The 16,802-nt window shown below is 43.2% G+C and overlaps 1 protein-coding gene across 1 annotated transcript in view; it reads right to left on the bottom strand.

The window, feature by feature from the left end:
* The window catches only part of LOC115471773 (serine/threonine-protein kinase TNNI3K), a 262,913-nt gene that overhangs the window by 229,516 nt on the left and 16,595 nt on the right, over nt 1–16,802 (bottom strand). Inside the window, exon 4 of the mRNA XM_030205595.1 lies at nt 13,639–13,736. Within this exon, the coding sequence (XP_030061455.1) occupies nt 13,639–13,736 (98 nt within the window). The remainder of the gene's footprint in view (nt 1–13,638; nt 13,737–16,802) is intronic.

Below are 16,802 nucleotides of genomic sequence, written 5' to 3'. Positions count from 1 at the left end.
TAGCTTTACCTGTGTACTCTGTTGCTGCCTAGTCAAGCTTTGAACTTGTGTACCCTGTTCCTCCCTTGCCAAGCTCAGTTCCTGTGTACCCCATTCCTGCCTAGCCAAGTGCTGTTTCTTAGTATTGCCTGTGTGCTTATTGAACTTCTGGTCTGTTCCTGCCTGAGTGCTTTTGCACTTCTAGTCTATTCCGGTCCTGCCTGTTTAGTCCAGTCCTGGTTGGAAGGTTCGCCTGCTGGTGCTATTCATCAGCAGTGGCCCAAGAGCTCATGTTTTTCATAGGAGCCGACTCTGTGGGTGCTGTGGGTGCTTGAGCACCCCCAATATTGATATAATTCCTTGTATGTGTCCAGGGAGGGGTTATTTCCACTGGGGTAGCACCCCCAATAATATAAAAAAGGTGGCTCCTATGCGTGACACCAATGAAGTGTTTCATAATACGAAGAAACACTATCAAATCTTTTTAGTGAATAAATCAAATGTTTTGGATGGTATGAAGCTTCTTTAGTATTTGTTTTGGAGCTCCCAAGTAGATTATGTTACAAAAATCAAGTAAACAAGATCAAGGCTTGGACTATAAATCGGAAACTATTTCTCTTGAAGAGGTGGGAAGCACACCCCTGCTAACTGTACAAATGACTGTTGGTACATTATATGTATCCTGCACTAACTGCAGTGTGTAATCCATGCCCATTCTCTGCTCACAACCTTCCCGATTCATGCTGTCTAACACAGCAAGCAATAAGGACTGGAATCAGTAAATGGTGGCGGGAAAAATCAGCACTCAATGCTATTATATAAAGGGTGCCCCAGGATGAGCACCCTTTATAGAATAGCACCTACTCCCAGATTATATATGTACTGATCCAAGATGTATGCCAACTAAATTGGCTAACGAGCCAATTAGTGCCAATAATTGGGTGGTAATTGGTACTAATCGGCATCAATTTGAATTTGGACACATCTTGCTATTCTATAATAATGTGTACCCAAATCACATACGAGGAGATTGTATGTATGGCACCTAAAAAAAATCAGCGCTGAAATCAGTGTTGACTAAGCATATTCTATAATCAGCACCTAGATTCAGGCACCAATTATAGAATACACTTAGTTGATATTTCAGTGCCTAAATCTGCGTGCATCCTTTTACAGCAACTAAAACATGGCGTAAATCCCGGCACATAGATTTAGGCACACTGGGCCATATTCTATAACTAGGTGCCTAAATTTCAGAACACCCACAAAACGCCTATTTACCCGCCCATAACCACACCCTTTTTTGACTGCACACATTAGAAGTTCGGCGCACATCATTACAGAATACGTTTAGCAAGTTGTGCGCCTAAATTATAATCAGTGCCAATTATTGCTTGTTGTGCTGATATCAGCACTCATTAGCTTGTTAAGCCAATTAAGTTATGCGCATTGTTATAGAATTTGTGCCAATTTTGATGCCTAAATCTAAGCACACTAAATAGAATCTGAGGGATAGCGTACAACCCAAAATGGGGAGTAGCCATGGGAGTTGCATGGGTGGGGTCATGGGCATTCCTAAAATTTGTGCACAGTGTTATAAAATACCAGGGATGTATACTCAAATTGGGCACCGGGAAATACATCTGGTTTCAGCAGGTGAAGTCTTAGCACCCAAATTTGGGCTCCATAATCTGTACTCAATGCTAATCTTTAATGGGCGTTCATCTTTGAGTGACCATTATAGAATAGCATTGAGTGCCTACTTTTTTCGGTGCTGATTTTTCAGCACCATTAACTGAATCTAGCCTCTAGTGGGGATTCCTGCATCCAACCTTGGGCATGAGGACTTACTCCAGCTGAAACCTGGTATAAATCCTGCCATGAAAGTTGAGCGCGGATCCCCAGAATTCTATAATACTGTGTGCATCTTTTGAGAACACCCCTGACTTGCCCATGTCCTTCCCATGGCCATGCCCCCTTTTGGGTTCCATGCTATGCAGTTTGGGCACACAGAGTTATAGCACAGCCAGATGCACACATAACCCCTAATTGTACCAATTAATAACAATAATTGGTTGTTAGTGCTCTATTATTGATGTTAATTGGTCCGTTAATCAAGTAGGTGGTCCATAACCTAGGTAAGTGCCCAGATAAATTTAGGACATTGAAAAGGTTGTGCTAGCTAACAATTTAGGGGCCCTTTTACCAAACTGTGGTAAAAGTGGCCTTAGAGGGGACGTGATGGTGACTGGAATAAACATGGTGGAGTGAGCTCTGTTGGCTTGGGCTGTTTCTCTGTGGAGCCAAACCCAATGGGGAAACGGACCCTAGACCAATATGTGGTTCCCTCATTGGAGGTTGCCTCATTTCTTGACACTGTTCAGGAGAGCCTGTGCAAGTTGAAGGAATTGATTACTCCTTCAGTCCTGAGGTACACTGTACTCCCCCAATACCCAGAAGTGAAGCCACCAACAAGGTTAGCTTGACTGGTGCTTCATCGGAGGGCATCGGAGCCTTGGGTTTGGACAGTGGGACAACCTTGATGATGGGAACGGCTTCAGTCATTGATCTTGTGCTGCCTGGGACATTGGCTACCCCTAGAGATGGTGTGCTTTCTGGGAGTGACCAGAGCTCCAGCACTGTTGGTTCAAGGCCTATAGAGACTTATGCAGGTGTGTCAGGTGTAGGCTGGAGAGAAGTTCTGGTGGCCATTGGAAAATTGGAGAAATCAATATCAGATCATTTGGACAAGTTTGGTGAGAAAGTTGAATAGATGCAATCACAGGTGACAGAGTCCAAGGAGGGTTTGGGTCACTCTGCTATTGTTTTGAGAAACTTCGAAAAGCAGGTTGGAGAGTTGCAAACTGTTCAAAGAGTGCTTGTTACGGAAAACTGGAGAAGTGTTACAATTTACATCAGACACTATGGGGCTCATTTTCAAAGCACTTAGGCTTACAAAGTTCCATAGGTTATTATCAGGCTCATTTTTGAAAGAGATGGATGTCCAAAAAGTGACATAAATTGGCACGTGGATGTCCATCTCACAGAGATGTCCAAATCAGTATAATCGAAACCCGGCATATGGTGCAGCAAGATAAAAGGAACAGGGTCTGGAGTTAGCAGTGGAAAAGGGTGCAGATAAGAGAGATTTACCCAGTGAACTGAGTTCCTGGGGAGGAGTGTAGGGAGAGATAAGAGTGGAGAGGTACTAAATTGCTGCAGAGTGAGTGCACTTGTAAGTCAATAAGAGGAGTTTGAACTGTATGCGGAAATAGATATGGAGCCAATGAAGTGACATGAGGAGAGGGCTAATGTGAGCATAGCGACACTGGCAAAATATAAGTGGTGCAGCAGAATTTTGAACAGATTGAAGAGAAGAGAGATAGCTTAGTAGAAGACCTGTGAGAAACAAGTTGCAACAGTCTAAGCGAGAGGTGATAAGAGTGTGGATAAGGATTCTGGTAGTGTGCTCAGAAAGGAAAGGACAAATTTTGGTGATATTATAGAGAAAGAAATGACAGGTTTTAGCAGTCTATTGAATATATGCAGAGAAGGAGAGAACGGAGAGAGCGGAGTCGAACATGACCCCAAAGTTATGAGCAGATGAGAGTGTTATCCAAAGAGACAAAGAATAGGGGAAGAGGAGAGATTGGTTTAGGGGGAAAGATAAGAAACTCAGTCTTGGTCATGTTTAGTTTCAGATGGTGGTGAGACATCCAGACCGCAATGTCAGACAGGCAGGCTCAGATCTCTGAGGTACACCAACTAATAGTGGGATAGAAGTGAAGGAGGATCCACCAGAGTATACACTAAAAGTATAATGGGGAAGATAAGAAGAGAATCAGGAAAGAACAGAGCAGTGAAATCCAAGTGAGGACAGCGTATCAAGGAATAGGCGGTGAATAGTAGAATTGGAAAAGGTGCAGCGAAGGGCGACTAAAATGATAGCGGGGATGGGACGACTTCCCTATGAAGAAAGACTAAGGAGGCTAGGGCTATTCAGCTTGGAGAAGAGATGGCTGAGGGGAGACATGATAGAGGTATATAAAATAATGAGTGGAGTGGAACCGGTGGATGTGAAGCGTCTGTTCACGCTTTCCAAAAATACTAGGACTAGGGGGCATGCGATTAAACTACAGTGTAGTAAATTTAAAACAAATCGGAGAAAATCTTTCTTCACCCAACGTGTAATTAAACTCTGGAATTAATTGCCGGAAAATGTGGTGAAGGCGGTTAGCTTAGCAGAGTTTAAAAAGGGGTTAGACGGTTTCCTAAAGGACAAGTCCATAAACCGCTACTAAACGGACTTGGAAAAATCCAAAATTCCAGGAATAACATGTATAGAATGTTTGTACGTTGGGAAGCTTGCCAGGTGCCCTTGGCCTGGATTGGCCGCTGTTGTGGACAAGATGCTGGGCTCGATGGACCCTTGGTCTTTTCCCAGTATGGCATTACTTATGTACTTATGTACTTATCGACAGTGTCAAAAGCAGCAGATAGATCAAGAAAGATGAGGATAGATTAGAGACCTTTGAATCTGGCCAGGAACAGGTCATTGGAGACTAGTGTTCAATTACCTTCTAATTGATCAATCAGTAGAGCATGTCCAACTTAAAAGTTTCATACTGGATCATTATGCAGAAGATCTGAAATTTGCCTCTGTTTAGGAGAACAGGTTTCTAGTGTTTATCAGTCCTAGAATAAAAACATTTTGATAGTTAACAAGAATCATATAATGTAGCCTCTAGTATAGCTAAGACTTTCAAATATTATCAAAAATATACAATCCAAAAAACAGAACTAATTGCTGCTCATCATTTTCAATGCAGGTATCAAAATAGTTTTCTTCAAGACAAAGGGACAGGATAAAGATTATCCAAAGAAATTGTTATATGTGAGCTTTCAATACCACATAGTTTTAATCTTCAGATCTGAGAATAAGTAAGGGCGGGGGGGGGGGGGGGGGGGGGAGAGTGGTGCAGGAATAATTAATGCTACAGAGATCTTTAGATGACAGCACTTGATGAGTGAATTAGTTGTCAGTGTGCAAATCTCAACTGAAAATGTGTTGGATGAGTTAAAAATCAGGAAAACTTAGAGGGAAGTATTAAATTTAACATTTCATCCAATTATGAATGTGACAAGAGGTGTTAATTTAATCTCTCTCCCCACCTTAACCTGCTCCCAGATCATCCTACATCTGTGGCTAAACAGTTGCTAGGTGATCTGAATTCAGTTACAGTCCGCAATCCCCACCATGTTTGCTCTTCCAGGCTTTCTCAATGTAAATAGACTTACCATCCTATCTCAAGAAGCGGGCCACTGTGGTCTCAAAAGCTGGTATACATTAATCTTTGTTGACAATTTTAATGTTCAACCAATAAAAACTATCACAATGTTTTTTTTTCTAGGACTGATATAAACACTGGAAACCTGTTCTCCTAAACAGAGGCAAATTTCAGGTCTTCTGCATAATGATCCAGTATGAAACTTTTAAGTTGTACATGCTCTACTGATTGATCAATTAGAAAGTAATTTAGCACTAGTCTCCAATGACCTGTTCCTGGCCAGATTCAAAGGTCTCTAATCTATCCTCATCCTTCTTGATCTATCTGCAGCTTTTGACTATATATATATATATATATATATATATATATATATATATATATATATATATATATATATATATATATGTGTGTGTGTGTGTGTGTGTGTGTGTGTGTGCATATTTTTTGGAAATAGTAAACATCACATTTGCCCATTCCACTCCACTCATTATAGACCTCTATCATATCTCCCCTTATCCTTGTCTTCTCCAAGCTGAAGAACCCTAGCCACTTTAGCCTTTCCTGATAGGGAAGTCATCGCATCCCCCTTTGGGCCCCTTTTACAAAGCAGCAGTAAGTCCAATGCGGGCTTACCGCGCACTAAAAACAAAGCACCATCGGGCTACCACAGTACAAAAATAAATACTTTTTGTAGCACCGGATATAATGGCGCGTTGGGCGTGGGACTACTGCCGGACTACTGCGGTAGCCCGGCAGTAGTTCCCATGCCCAATGCGCCATTATATCTGGCGCTACAAAGAGTATTTATTTTTGTAGCAGCGGTGTGTACCCAGCGGTTACTGCTGGGTTAACGCGGGAGTCCTTACCGCCACCTAATGGGTGGCGGTAAGGGCTCCCCCTCAAAATGGCCACGCGGCAGGTGCTTCACTTGCTGCATGGCCATTTCTTGAAAAAAAAAAGAAAGACCTACCTTTTACCTGCTGCAGTAAAAGGGGGCCTCGGAGCGCATCCAAAACACATGCTGATGCCAGTGCAGGCCCCCTTTTGCGGCAGCTTGGTAAAAGGGGGCCCTCTATGCCCTTTCTAATTCTGCTATATCTTGAGATAAGGTGATACAATACACAGTATTTGAGATGCACCATAGACAGATACAAAGGTACCATAGAGAGATACAAAGGCATTATAATAGTTTCATTTTTGTCTTCCATTCCTTTCCTAATAATCCCTAACGTTCTATTTGCTTTCTTAGCTGCTGTTGCACAATGAGCAGAGGGTTTCAATGTATCATTCACGATGACACCTAGATCTGTTTCCTGGGCGGTGACTCCTAATTCAGACCCTAGCATTTTATTGGTGTGTGCATGCAGAGTAGGTGAGATTCCACTGCAGGTTTCTAAACACTTTTTCTAAATCTTGGAGGAAAGCAGAAAATATACACAAAGCCCCATATAATGTAGAGATCATAACTGAGATATCCAGGTTGGGATGTGCTTGGTTCCAGCAGTATTATAGAAAAGCATCTGCTGTGAGTCTTTTCTAAAATACATTTTAGAAATATACACATTGAAAAAAATGAATAGCAGGGACCTAGTAGCTTCCAAGTGGAGGGTCCCAAGTGGAGGTGTCAGCGCTTACACATGGTAATGGTGATCTCATAATTTACTTGTGTAGTTGCCCTATTTTACATGTTTAAGTGCCACCAAGTAGCGAGCTCACAATTTTAATGTGATTTAATTTCAGAGTGGCGAAAAAGCACATGAGATTAAGTAGAATGATCCCCTTAATCCCCCATCTAACACCTTTTGGCGCTCATTTTCAAAGCATATGGATGTCCCAAAAGGCAGAAATGGAGGTCTATGTGCTTGAAACATCCAAATCATGATTTTGCAAAGGCAGAATAGGAATATCCAACACTGTAGTTCATCTAAATAGCAAAGGGGTGTGTTCCGGGCGTGTTGTAGATGGGACAAGGGATGGCCTGAAATTTATTTATTTATTACATTTGTACCCCGCACTTTCCCACACATGGCAGGCTCAATGTGGCTTACGTGGAGGGGCATAATCGAACGCGAACGCCTATCTCCATGGGCGTCTATGTCCGAAAACGGGTACGTGAAGAGGCGGGACAGACCATATTTTCAAAAAAATGGACGTTTTTCAGCTGGGCATTTGTTTTTTTTAGCGATAAAGGAAACTAAAAACGCCCAGCTCAAAAACATCCTCATCCGAGCCATTTGGTCATGGGAGGGGCCACGATTCGTAGTACACTCGCCCTCCTGACATGCCAGGACACCAACTGGGCACCCTAGAGGTCAGTGCGGTGGACTTCAGACAACGCTCCCACATGCATAGCTCCCTTACCACGGGTGCTGAGCACCCAACCCCCCTCCCCCAAAACCCACTACCCACAAATGTACAACACTACCATAGCTCTTAGGGGTGAAGGGGGCACCTACATGTGGGAACAGTGGGTTTTGGAGGCCTCCCATTTACCAGCACAAGTGTTACAGGTGGGGGCGGGATGGGCCTGGGTCCACCTGGATGAAGTGCAATGCGGTACCCACTAACAGTGCTCCAGGGACCTGCATACACGCAGGACTCTAGAACTTGTTGCTGCTATATAACATTGGCACACCAGTTGACACCTGAAGACTAATCTCTCTGAAAACGTCCTTTATTGGAATAAGCACGCTTACTCACAGTTAACTGCAGATCAGAGGTTGTGCCCCACTGGCAACGAGTCTCTCTGGTACTGAGATGAGCAGTAGGTCCGAGCTGGCAGAATGGTGTACAAGGCCCTCTTTCAGCCACATTCAAGGTAAGAACTAAGTTCTGTAACATGGCTAACACATGAAAGGGATCTAAAACTGGCTTACAAAAATGGCCACTACCACATGGACTACCGGAAACAAAACAGGGCACACTCTGACCCAGTAAGCAGGGGGAAAAGCACCATGGGAGTAGAGCCTACCAACTACCAACATCGTGAGCATTTGCCACAAGCTAGTGGAATCACGGAGCCCAATACCCTACACCCACCACAATGCATTGCTGATGTGACTCTGCAGTGCGCATAACAGAAAAGGTGTCACACTCACCCGAGAGCCACATCAGAACCAGGGAAAGGCTGTCACAGGATAGAACACATTCTGCTGTCATGGAGGTGGGTACGGCATTTGAGGCTGGCATACAGGCTGGAAAAAAAGTTTTTAAAGTAGGGTCTTTTTGGTGGGAGGGGGTTAGTGACCACTGGGGGAGTCTGGGGAGGTCATCCCTGATTCCCTCCAGTGGTCATCTGGTCAGTTGGGGCACTTTTTTGGGACCTGTTCGTGAAAAAAAAAGGGTCCAAAAAAAGTGACCCAAAATTGCGGTAAAAACGCCTTTTTTTCGATTATCAGCTAAAGACGCCCATCTCTCCTCGGCTGATAACCACGCCCCAGTTCTGCCTTCACCATGCCTCCAACACGCCCCCGTCAACTTTACCCGTTTCCGCGACAGATTGCAGTTAGAAACGCCCAAAATCGGCTTTCAATTATACTGATTTGGGCGCCCACGGAAGAAAGACGCCCATCTCCCGATTTGGGTCACAATATAGGCGTTTTTCTCTTTCGATTATAAGCAGGATAGTAACAATATGAAGAATTACAAAGTCATAAAAAAGAATATACAATTTGTAGTAAACGCAATATTAATGGGGTTAACAGATAAGTAACTTGAACATAGGAGGAATTGGGTGCAGAAGGAAATGAGCGTTAGAAGGTAGGCGTAGGAAGATGGAGAGGAATAGATATGGGATAGCAATAAGGATAATGGGAAACATGGTCAATGTATAACAATCGTCGATAAGAATCATGTGGGCAGGCTTTAGATTAGGTTGAATCGTTAGGGTAGGCTATCTTGAAGAGATGGGTCTTCAGTGCTTTCCTGAAGGGCAAAAGGCCGTTGATTGTTCGGATGTCCAACAGCAATTACTGAAGGGAAAGGAACACTCATGTTTAAAAAGAAGGAAGCAGGTCTGAAGAGTAGTCTAGTGATTAGTGCAATGGGCTGGAACCCAAGGGACCCAGGTAGAAATCCAACTTCAGTTTGAATGCTCTTTCTCTCCCAGTCAGAGAGTTATCCCGTTTTTCAATATCCTCTTTGACCAGAGATTTCTTCCTCTCCTTCTGTGTCTCAAAAACCTGTCCCTTTAGGCGGGGTTTCATATAGAAAAAAATATTTATTGCTCTATCAAACTAGTCCATGATAGAATGGGGGACAAGACAGAAATCAAGGAAACAATGTTTCCACTAATTATACTAATAATAAAATACTGAGAGAAAGAACTAGGTCCAAACTAGTCAAATTATGGCACAGACACAACCTTGAGCTTTGAAACTCAAGTTAATAACTTGATTAAGACAGTTTTTTTTTAACTCAAATAATTCTGATACATTCGCTCTAGCATTCACGAGGAAGATTTTGCTTTAAGTGTTTAGGCAATAATATTCCCAGATTTGATTATTGCAACTCTATATATTTTGCTCTACCTCAGAAATTAATGACCAGATTAAAACTACCGCAAAACACAGCCACTAGGATGATCTTTCATTGCACTAAATATGCGAGAGTTACTCCTTGCATTGGCTCCCTGTGTTTGAGAGAATGAGGTTTAAGGCTTTGTTTTATACATAAAGCCAGGGTTGGACTGACCATATGAGTAACTGGGCATGTCTGCAAACTACAGCCCCCCCCCCACCCCCGGTTCCACTTTAAAGGACCCTGATTGTCTAGTGGCCTCTTCGGGGGGCAGGAAAGATCCCCCATTCTTTCCTGTCCACTGCCACTACTCTGCCCGGCGCTGCTGCCTTTTTAAAATGGCTGCTGAGATTTCCCTGCGGCAGTCTTGTGAAACTACTGAGACTTGTGAAGCTACCGCAGGAAGTCTCAGCAGCCATTTTGAAAACACGGAAGTGTCGGGTAGAGCAGCGGCAATGGGCAGGAAAGAGTGGGGATCTTTCCTGCCTCTGAAGAGGCCACTAGACCATCAGGGTCCTTCAAGGTAGAACCAGGGAGGGCATACTAGTGTGCGGGGGGTTGGTGATGTATAGATGCGGGAGGGGAGGGCAATGACCTTTACTGCCCAGGGGCCCAGAGCACTGTCAGTCCACCCCTGCATAAAACTATTTATGGTTTACCTCCAGGCTCTGATTAAGTAGCTTAATTCAGTCTTTCGCTAATACACAACGCTCTAGGGATCACTGTTTGTGATCTCTTTCTTCTCCGGTTGGTTTAAAGTGTGGTAAATTTTGGAAAGGATCATTTTCTGTTTTCTCTCTGTCTCTCTGGAATATATTACCTAGTGAGCTTAGGTGTGATAGGTCTTATTCTTCTTTTAGGAAGAAACTGAAGACCTATCTTTTTAATGAATTTCTAATTGAATAATTCTTATTTTTTAGTCAGTGACTTTATTGTATGTAAGCTGCTATTCTTTTGTAAGCTTTGTAAGCATGTAAACCGCTTAGGACTTTTTGGATTCTGCGGTATATAAATTCTCTGGATTAGATGTAGATGGAAGTACCAGTAGATGAGCTGTGGGCTCATTTTCGAAAGAGAAGGACGCCCATCTTTCGACACAAATTGGAAGATGGATGTCCTTCTCCTAGGGTCGTCCAAATCGGTATAATCGAAAGCCGATTTTGGACATCCCCAACTGCTTTCCGTTGCAGGGATGGCCAAATTTCAAGGTGGCGTATCAGAGGCGTAGTGAAGGTGGGACTTGGGCGTGCCTAACACATCGACGTTCTCGACCCATAATGGGAAAAAAGGGTGTCCCTGATGAGCACTTGGACAACTTTACCTGGTCGTGTTTTTCTTATGACCAAGGCATAAAAAGTGGCTGAAATGACCAGATGACCACCGAAGAGAATCATGCATGACCTCCCATTACTCCCCCAGTGGTCACTAACCCCCTCCTACCCTCAAAAAATATCTTTAAAAATATTTTTTGCCAGCCTCAGATGTCATACTCAGGTCCATCACAGCAGTATGCAGGTACCTGGAGCAGTTTTAGTGGGTGCAGTGCACTTCAGGCAGGTGGACCCAGGCCCATCCCCCTCCCTACCTGTTACATTTGTGGAGGAAACAGCGAGCCCTCCAAAACCCACCAGAAACCCACTGTATCCACATCTAGGTGCCCCCCTTCACCCATATGGTCGTGGTGTACAGTTGTAGGTAGTGGGTTTTAGGGGGGGTGGGGGGCTCAGCACACAAGATAAGTCCACTGCAGTGCCCCATAGGGTGCCTGGTTGGTGTCCTGGCATGTCAGGGGGACCGGTGCACTAGAAATGCTGGCTCCTCCCATGACCAAAGGGCTTGCATTTGGTCATTTCTGAGATGGGCATCTTTGGTTACCATTACCGCCGAAAATCAGAAACGACCAAGTCTAGAGACGACCATCTCTAAGGACAACCAAAATTTCAAGATTTGGGCATCCCCGACCGTATTATCGAAACGAAAGATGGACGTCCATCTTGTTTCGATAATACGGGTTTCCCTGCCCCTCCATCGGGACATTTCACGAGGACATCCTCAACAGAACCTGGGCGTCCCTTTCAATTATGCCCCTCCTGGTGAACCAACAGACTTAGTTTTTTTTTTTTTTACTAAGTTGATTAAGGTGCTGAACAGTCAAAAATGGCTTAAAGTGGGACATGCTGAAGCGCCACAACTTAGTTTTGGAATGTTCACATGGTAACTGTGCAGTAAATATATTTTTTTGAATTTTTTGAGGGATGTGTCTGTGGGTGAAGAGTGGGTGTTCCTGTGCTAACCAGTTAGCACAGTTACATTACTGCGTGCTAATTGGTTGGTTCACAGATAGTGAGAGTACAAGAGCTCTTACCACTTACAAAATAGGTGGTGGAAATGCTCCTGCAGTAATATTTTTAAATGGCTGTGCGCTAATGGCAACATTACTGCACGGCCATTAATAGGGAAAAAAAATCAGAGTTTGTATGGTCACAGTAAAAATTGCCTTAACACGCATGAAAAACCCAGGTAAGGGTGCACAAAGGGCAATTTTTACTGAAGCATTGTAAAAGGACCCCTTACAATTTAAAAAAAAGAAGAGTGGCCTAATGGTTAGTGCAGTGGGTTGTGGACCTGGGGAATTGGGTTTGATTCCCACTGTTGCTTAACGGCCAGAAGTGGGTTGAGATCCTGGGGAACTGGGTTCAATTCTCTTTGCAGCTCCATGTGACCCTGGGCAAGTCACTTAGCCCCAGGTACAATATAATACTAGATTGTGAGCCCATTAGGTACAGTACCCGAAAAGAAAACTGTAAACCGCTTAGGTCTAGGCAGTATATAAATACTGAAAATGAATACATTTTTGAAAGTCATAAAACATGTACTTAAAATAATTCAATTTTATAGCTCAAATTACAAGGAAATTTTAACCAAAACAATACCTGTTAGCTGAAGCACTTGTGATTTTAACTTCAGAAATATCTGAAGTCTTTCTGAGTATTCCTAGCTACATCAGGATGTGCTCTAATTTTACAATTCAGGAATAAGATGTCTCAATAATGAAAGAAGAGATTTAGTACCTAGCCATGATCAGGGTCCAAAATGAAATTAACAATCAGTGTAGATGGAGTAACATCCATAGTATAGTTGATTTCTTAATTTGTTGCATGACTGGCTTAATTATATCAAGCTACCCACTGGGTAATGACTATGCTGGTGTTAGGATACAGGAAATGGGAGGAAGCTGAATTAAATCATTTCAAACTACAGCCTTTTGCATACAGTTCAACATGATATTTCAACTAATCTTAACTGGTTCTGAGACTTCTAGCGCGAGTAACTGTCTTCTTTGGTTTCTGACAGGATTGTCCAAGTTCAAGTTAAAGATACCTAGGCAGTTTACAACATTTAAAATGGTAAATACCCTCCTCCCCCCAAAAGAAAATATCAGGAAATGGGGAGAACAGAGACAAAAATTATTAAAACAAACAATGAACAAGTAGGGGAAATAAAATGGGCAAAAATTACAATAAAATTATTATTTATTTATTTATTTATTGCATTTGTATCCCACATTTTCCCACCTACTTGCAGGCTCAATGTGGCTTACAGAGTTTGGTTATGACATAATCATTCCATGAAAACAGAAACAATTAGTAATGTTCAAAGATTAGGAGAGGGAAGAGAAAAGGCAAGGTATAGGTGGACTGTAATGATTGGGTGAGTTGGTGAGGTAATTTATGAGGCTATGGGGAATGGGGGAGACAAGGTAGAAATCTGTGATCGTTGCAATTCTTTGGACTTATATTTTCTTTTTCCTAACCCAATTTTATTCTCTTTATCATGCTTTAGAATTTCTTACCTTATAGGCTGCTAGATGCAGAGCAGTAAATCCATTTTTTGTTAATCTGGATGGACGCAACCCTTTTAGCATTAGAGTTCTAATATGTGATTTGTTGCCTTTATAATAAGAATTAGAAGAAAAGGAAAAAAATGCTTCGTCAACAGTACAATCATTTCTTTGTATCAGTTAAGCATAGCAGTTAAGTGCTGAAAACTCCTAAATCAACAGTGACTACTTTAACCTGCTTTTTTTCCTGCATTCAATACACCTGGTTTTAGTGACTGATTTATTACAATGGTATGCAGATTACATACTATTCAAAGGGTTTTGTTAAATAAAGCATGTATATATCCTTCAGATTTCCCCATGCTAACCCGATGATAGTTAGAGGGTTTTTACAACCCATGAGAACCTCCCTTCAGAAGGATAGCATCCTCCTTCCTGCTGATTAATCCTCCGGCATCAATTTATTTTATTTATTGCTTGCTACTTTTCTGAATTGCTTCTCCAGAACATGCTCAAGTGATGTACAATATGTTAATACATCAAACAGTGTAGTACTGCCTCATAGTGCTCTGACATTTCAGCTGCTCAGTTGCAGTGCTAAATTGACACTGGAGACAAAATCTTATCTTTTAGTGGCTTGGGGAATCCTGATGCTGCTGGTAGGGAAAGGTAAGAGGGTGGTGGAAGGGTTTGTAAGAGGGCAGTATGTTGGGTAGAAGGAAGAGGGTGTTACAGTGGGTGTGGTGAAATCCCAGGATATTGTCTTCTCCATTAAAGAACTCTTAATATACCTCACTGGCACCAAATTTCACACACTAAGGGGGGGGGGGGAGGAATTCTATCCAGCTTATAATCGAACGAGAAAAACGCCCAAGTTCCGACCTAAATCGGGAGATGGGCGTTTATCTCACAAAAACGAATAACGCGGTATAATCAAAAGCCGAATTTGGGTCGCTTTCAACTGCACTCCGTCGCGGATGCGGACAAAGTGGACGGGGGCGTGTCGAAGGCGTGTCGAAGGCGGAACTGGGGCGTGGTTATCACCCGAACAGAGATGGGCGCCCTTCGCCGATAATGGATGCGTTTGTAGCTAGAATTTAGGGCACTTTTCCTGGACCCTGTTTTTTCACGAATAAGGCCCCAAAAAGTGCCCTAAATGACCAGATGACCACTGGAGGGAATCGGGGATGACCTCCCCTGACTCCCCCAGTGGTCACTAACCCCCTCCCACCACAAAAAAATGATGTTTCACAACTTTTTATTTTCACCCTCAAATGTCATACCCTCCTCCCAGGCAGCAGTATGCAGGTCCCTGGAGCAGTTGTTAGGGGGTGCAGTGGACGTCAGGCAGGTGGACCCAGGCCCATCCCCCCTACCTGTTACAATTGTGCTGCTTAATGCTTATTAGTCGTCCAACCCCCCCAAACCCACTGTACCCACATGTAGGTGGCCCCCTTCACCCCTTAGGGCTATAGTAATGGTGTAGACTTGTGGGCAGTGGGTTTTGAGGGGGATTTGGGGGGGCTCAACACACAATGGAAGGGTGCTATGCACCTGGGAGCTCTTTTACCTGTTTTTTTGTTTTTGTAAAAGTGCCCCCTAGGGTGCCCGGTTGGTGTCCTGGCATGTGAGGGGGACCAGTGCACTACGAATCCTGGCCCCTCCCACGAACAAATGCCTTGGAGTTATTCGTTTTTGAGCTGGGCGCTTTCATTCTCCGTTATCGCTGAAAAGCAAAAACGCCCAGCTCACACATTGGCGAATAAAACATGGGCGTCTATTTTTTTCGTAAATACAGTTTGGTCCGCCCCTTCACGGACCCGTTCTCGGAGATTAACGCCCATGGAGATAGGCGTTTCTGTTCCATTATGCCCCTCCACGTATGGCAACTAAAGTTGTGTCTGACCAATCAATGCCGATAATTGGCAATAACAAGCAATCATCAGCACTAATTGGCACTAATTAGAATTTACACGCACAACTTTCTAAGTGTATTCTATAAAGTGGTACACATGAAATCTAATGCAGGGAGCTCAAAAGGGGGCTTGGACATTCCTAAAAATTACATGCACTGTTATAGAATATGCCCAATCCATGCCAAAGTTAGGCATGGCCATTTACACCAGGTTTTATTTGGTATAGTTGGCCGTGCCTAAATTATAGTCATGGGAACAGCGCTATGTGAATTCTATAAACCGTGCCTAAAATTAGGGTAGGTTTATAGAATAGCACTAAGTGTGGATTTTTTCTGCGCTGATTTTTTCGGCGACATATATAGAATTCCCCCCTAACTGGACATTATGATTTAGGTGCCCACTTTACATTGGTTGTGAGTCTATTCTACAATGGCAACTACAAGCAAAATTTCTGTTACAGAATAATAGTGTAAGCCGGCAGTTACGTGCCTATATTTAGGCATGCCCATTTACGCCAAGTCAATAGCAGGTGTACCTGTGCACTACTCCCAGCAATTAGATACATTTTTGCTGCTTTATCTGCCACCTGGACACTGTGAATACTGCATAAATGGTCTTTTGATACAGGCAACGACCCCTGACACAGGCATTGTGCTGAAACACGGCTGTGTCGGGTCAGCCATTAAATAAAGACATCATATTTGCACCTGTGGTTCACGTCTACTTGGGCCTCTTCCGCTCTGTGATTTCCTACTTTCATGCAAACTGATGGTATTCTGTAAATTATATGCATAAACGGAAGACGCGGTCATGGCCAGAGCATGCTCCTCCCCCTCTGAATGCACCCTTGTATTAACACACTAAGGCAGCTGCACACTAAAGTTACAGAACACTGCAGAACACTTGCCTAGCACACATGCGCCTAACTGTTACAGTTATGTGTGTAAGTGCTAGTATTCTCTAACTTACACATGCAATTGGCACCTAACTTTAGGCAACTTGTTATAGAATGAGGGGGTAGTTTTATGACATCATCTGAACACATATGTAACCACATGTGTGCATAAAATGCCTCTTATAAGATTAGCACAAAAGTATCCACCAAGATATGATGGCATATACTTTGCCAGCAGGCATGCACAGGGGTGGAGTTTGGGTGGATTGTGGGCGGAGCTTGCAGGTATACACAGAGGTCATAATCTATGTTCAAGAACAAGCATAACTGTTCACGCCTAGAAGGGAGGGACAATTTCTGCCACT

The sequence above is a fragment of the Microcaecilia unicolor genome, chromosome 6 (assembly GCF_901765095.1).
Source record: "Microcaecilia unicolor chromosome 6, aMicUni1.1, whole genome shotgun sequence".
Classification (NCBI taxonomy): Eukaryota; Metazoa; Chordata; class Amphibia; order Gymnophiona; family Siphonopidae; genus Microcaecilia; species Microcaecilia unicolor.
The sequence above is the reverse complement of the archived record's forward strand: the minus strand, read 5'-3'. Positions and strand labels throughout refer to the sequence as shown.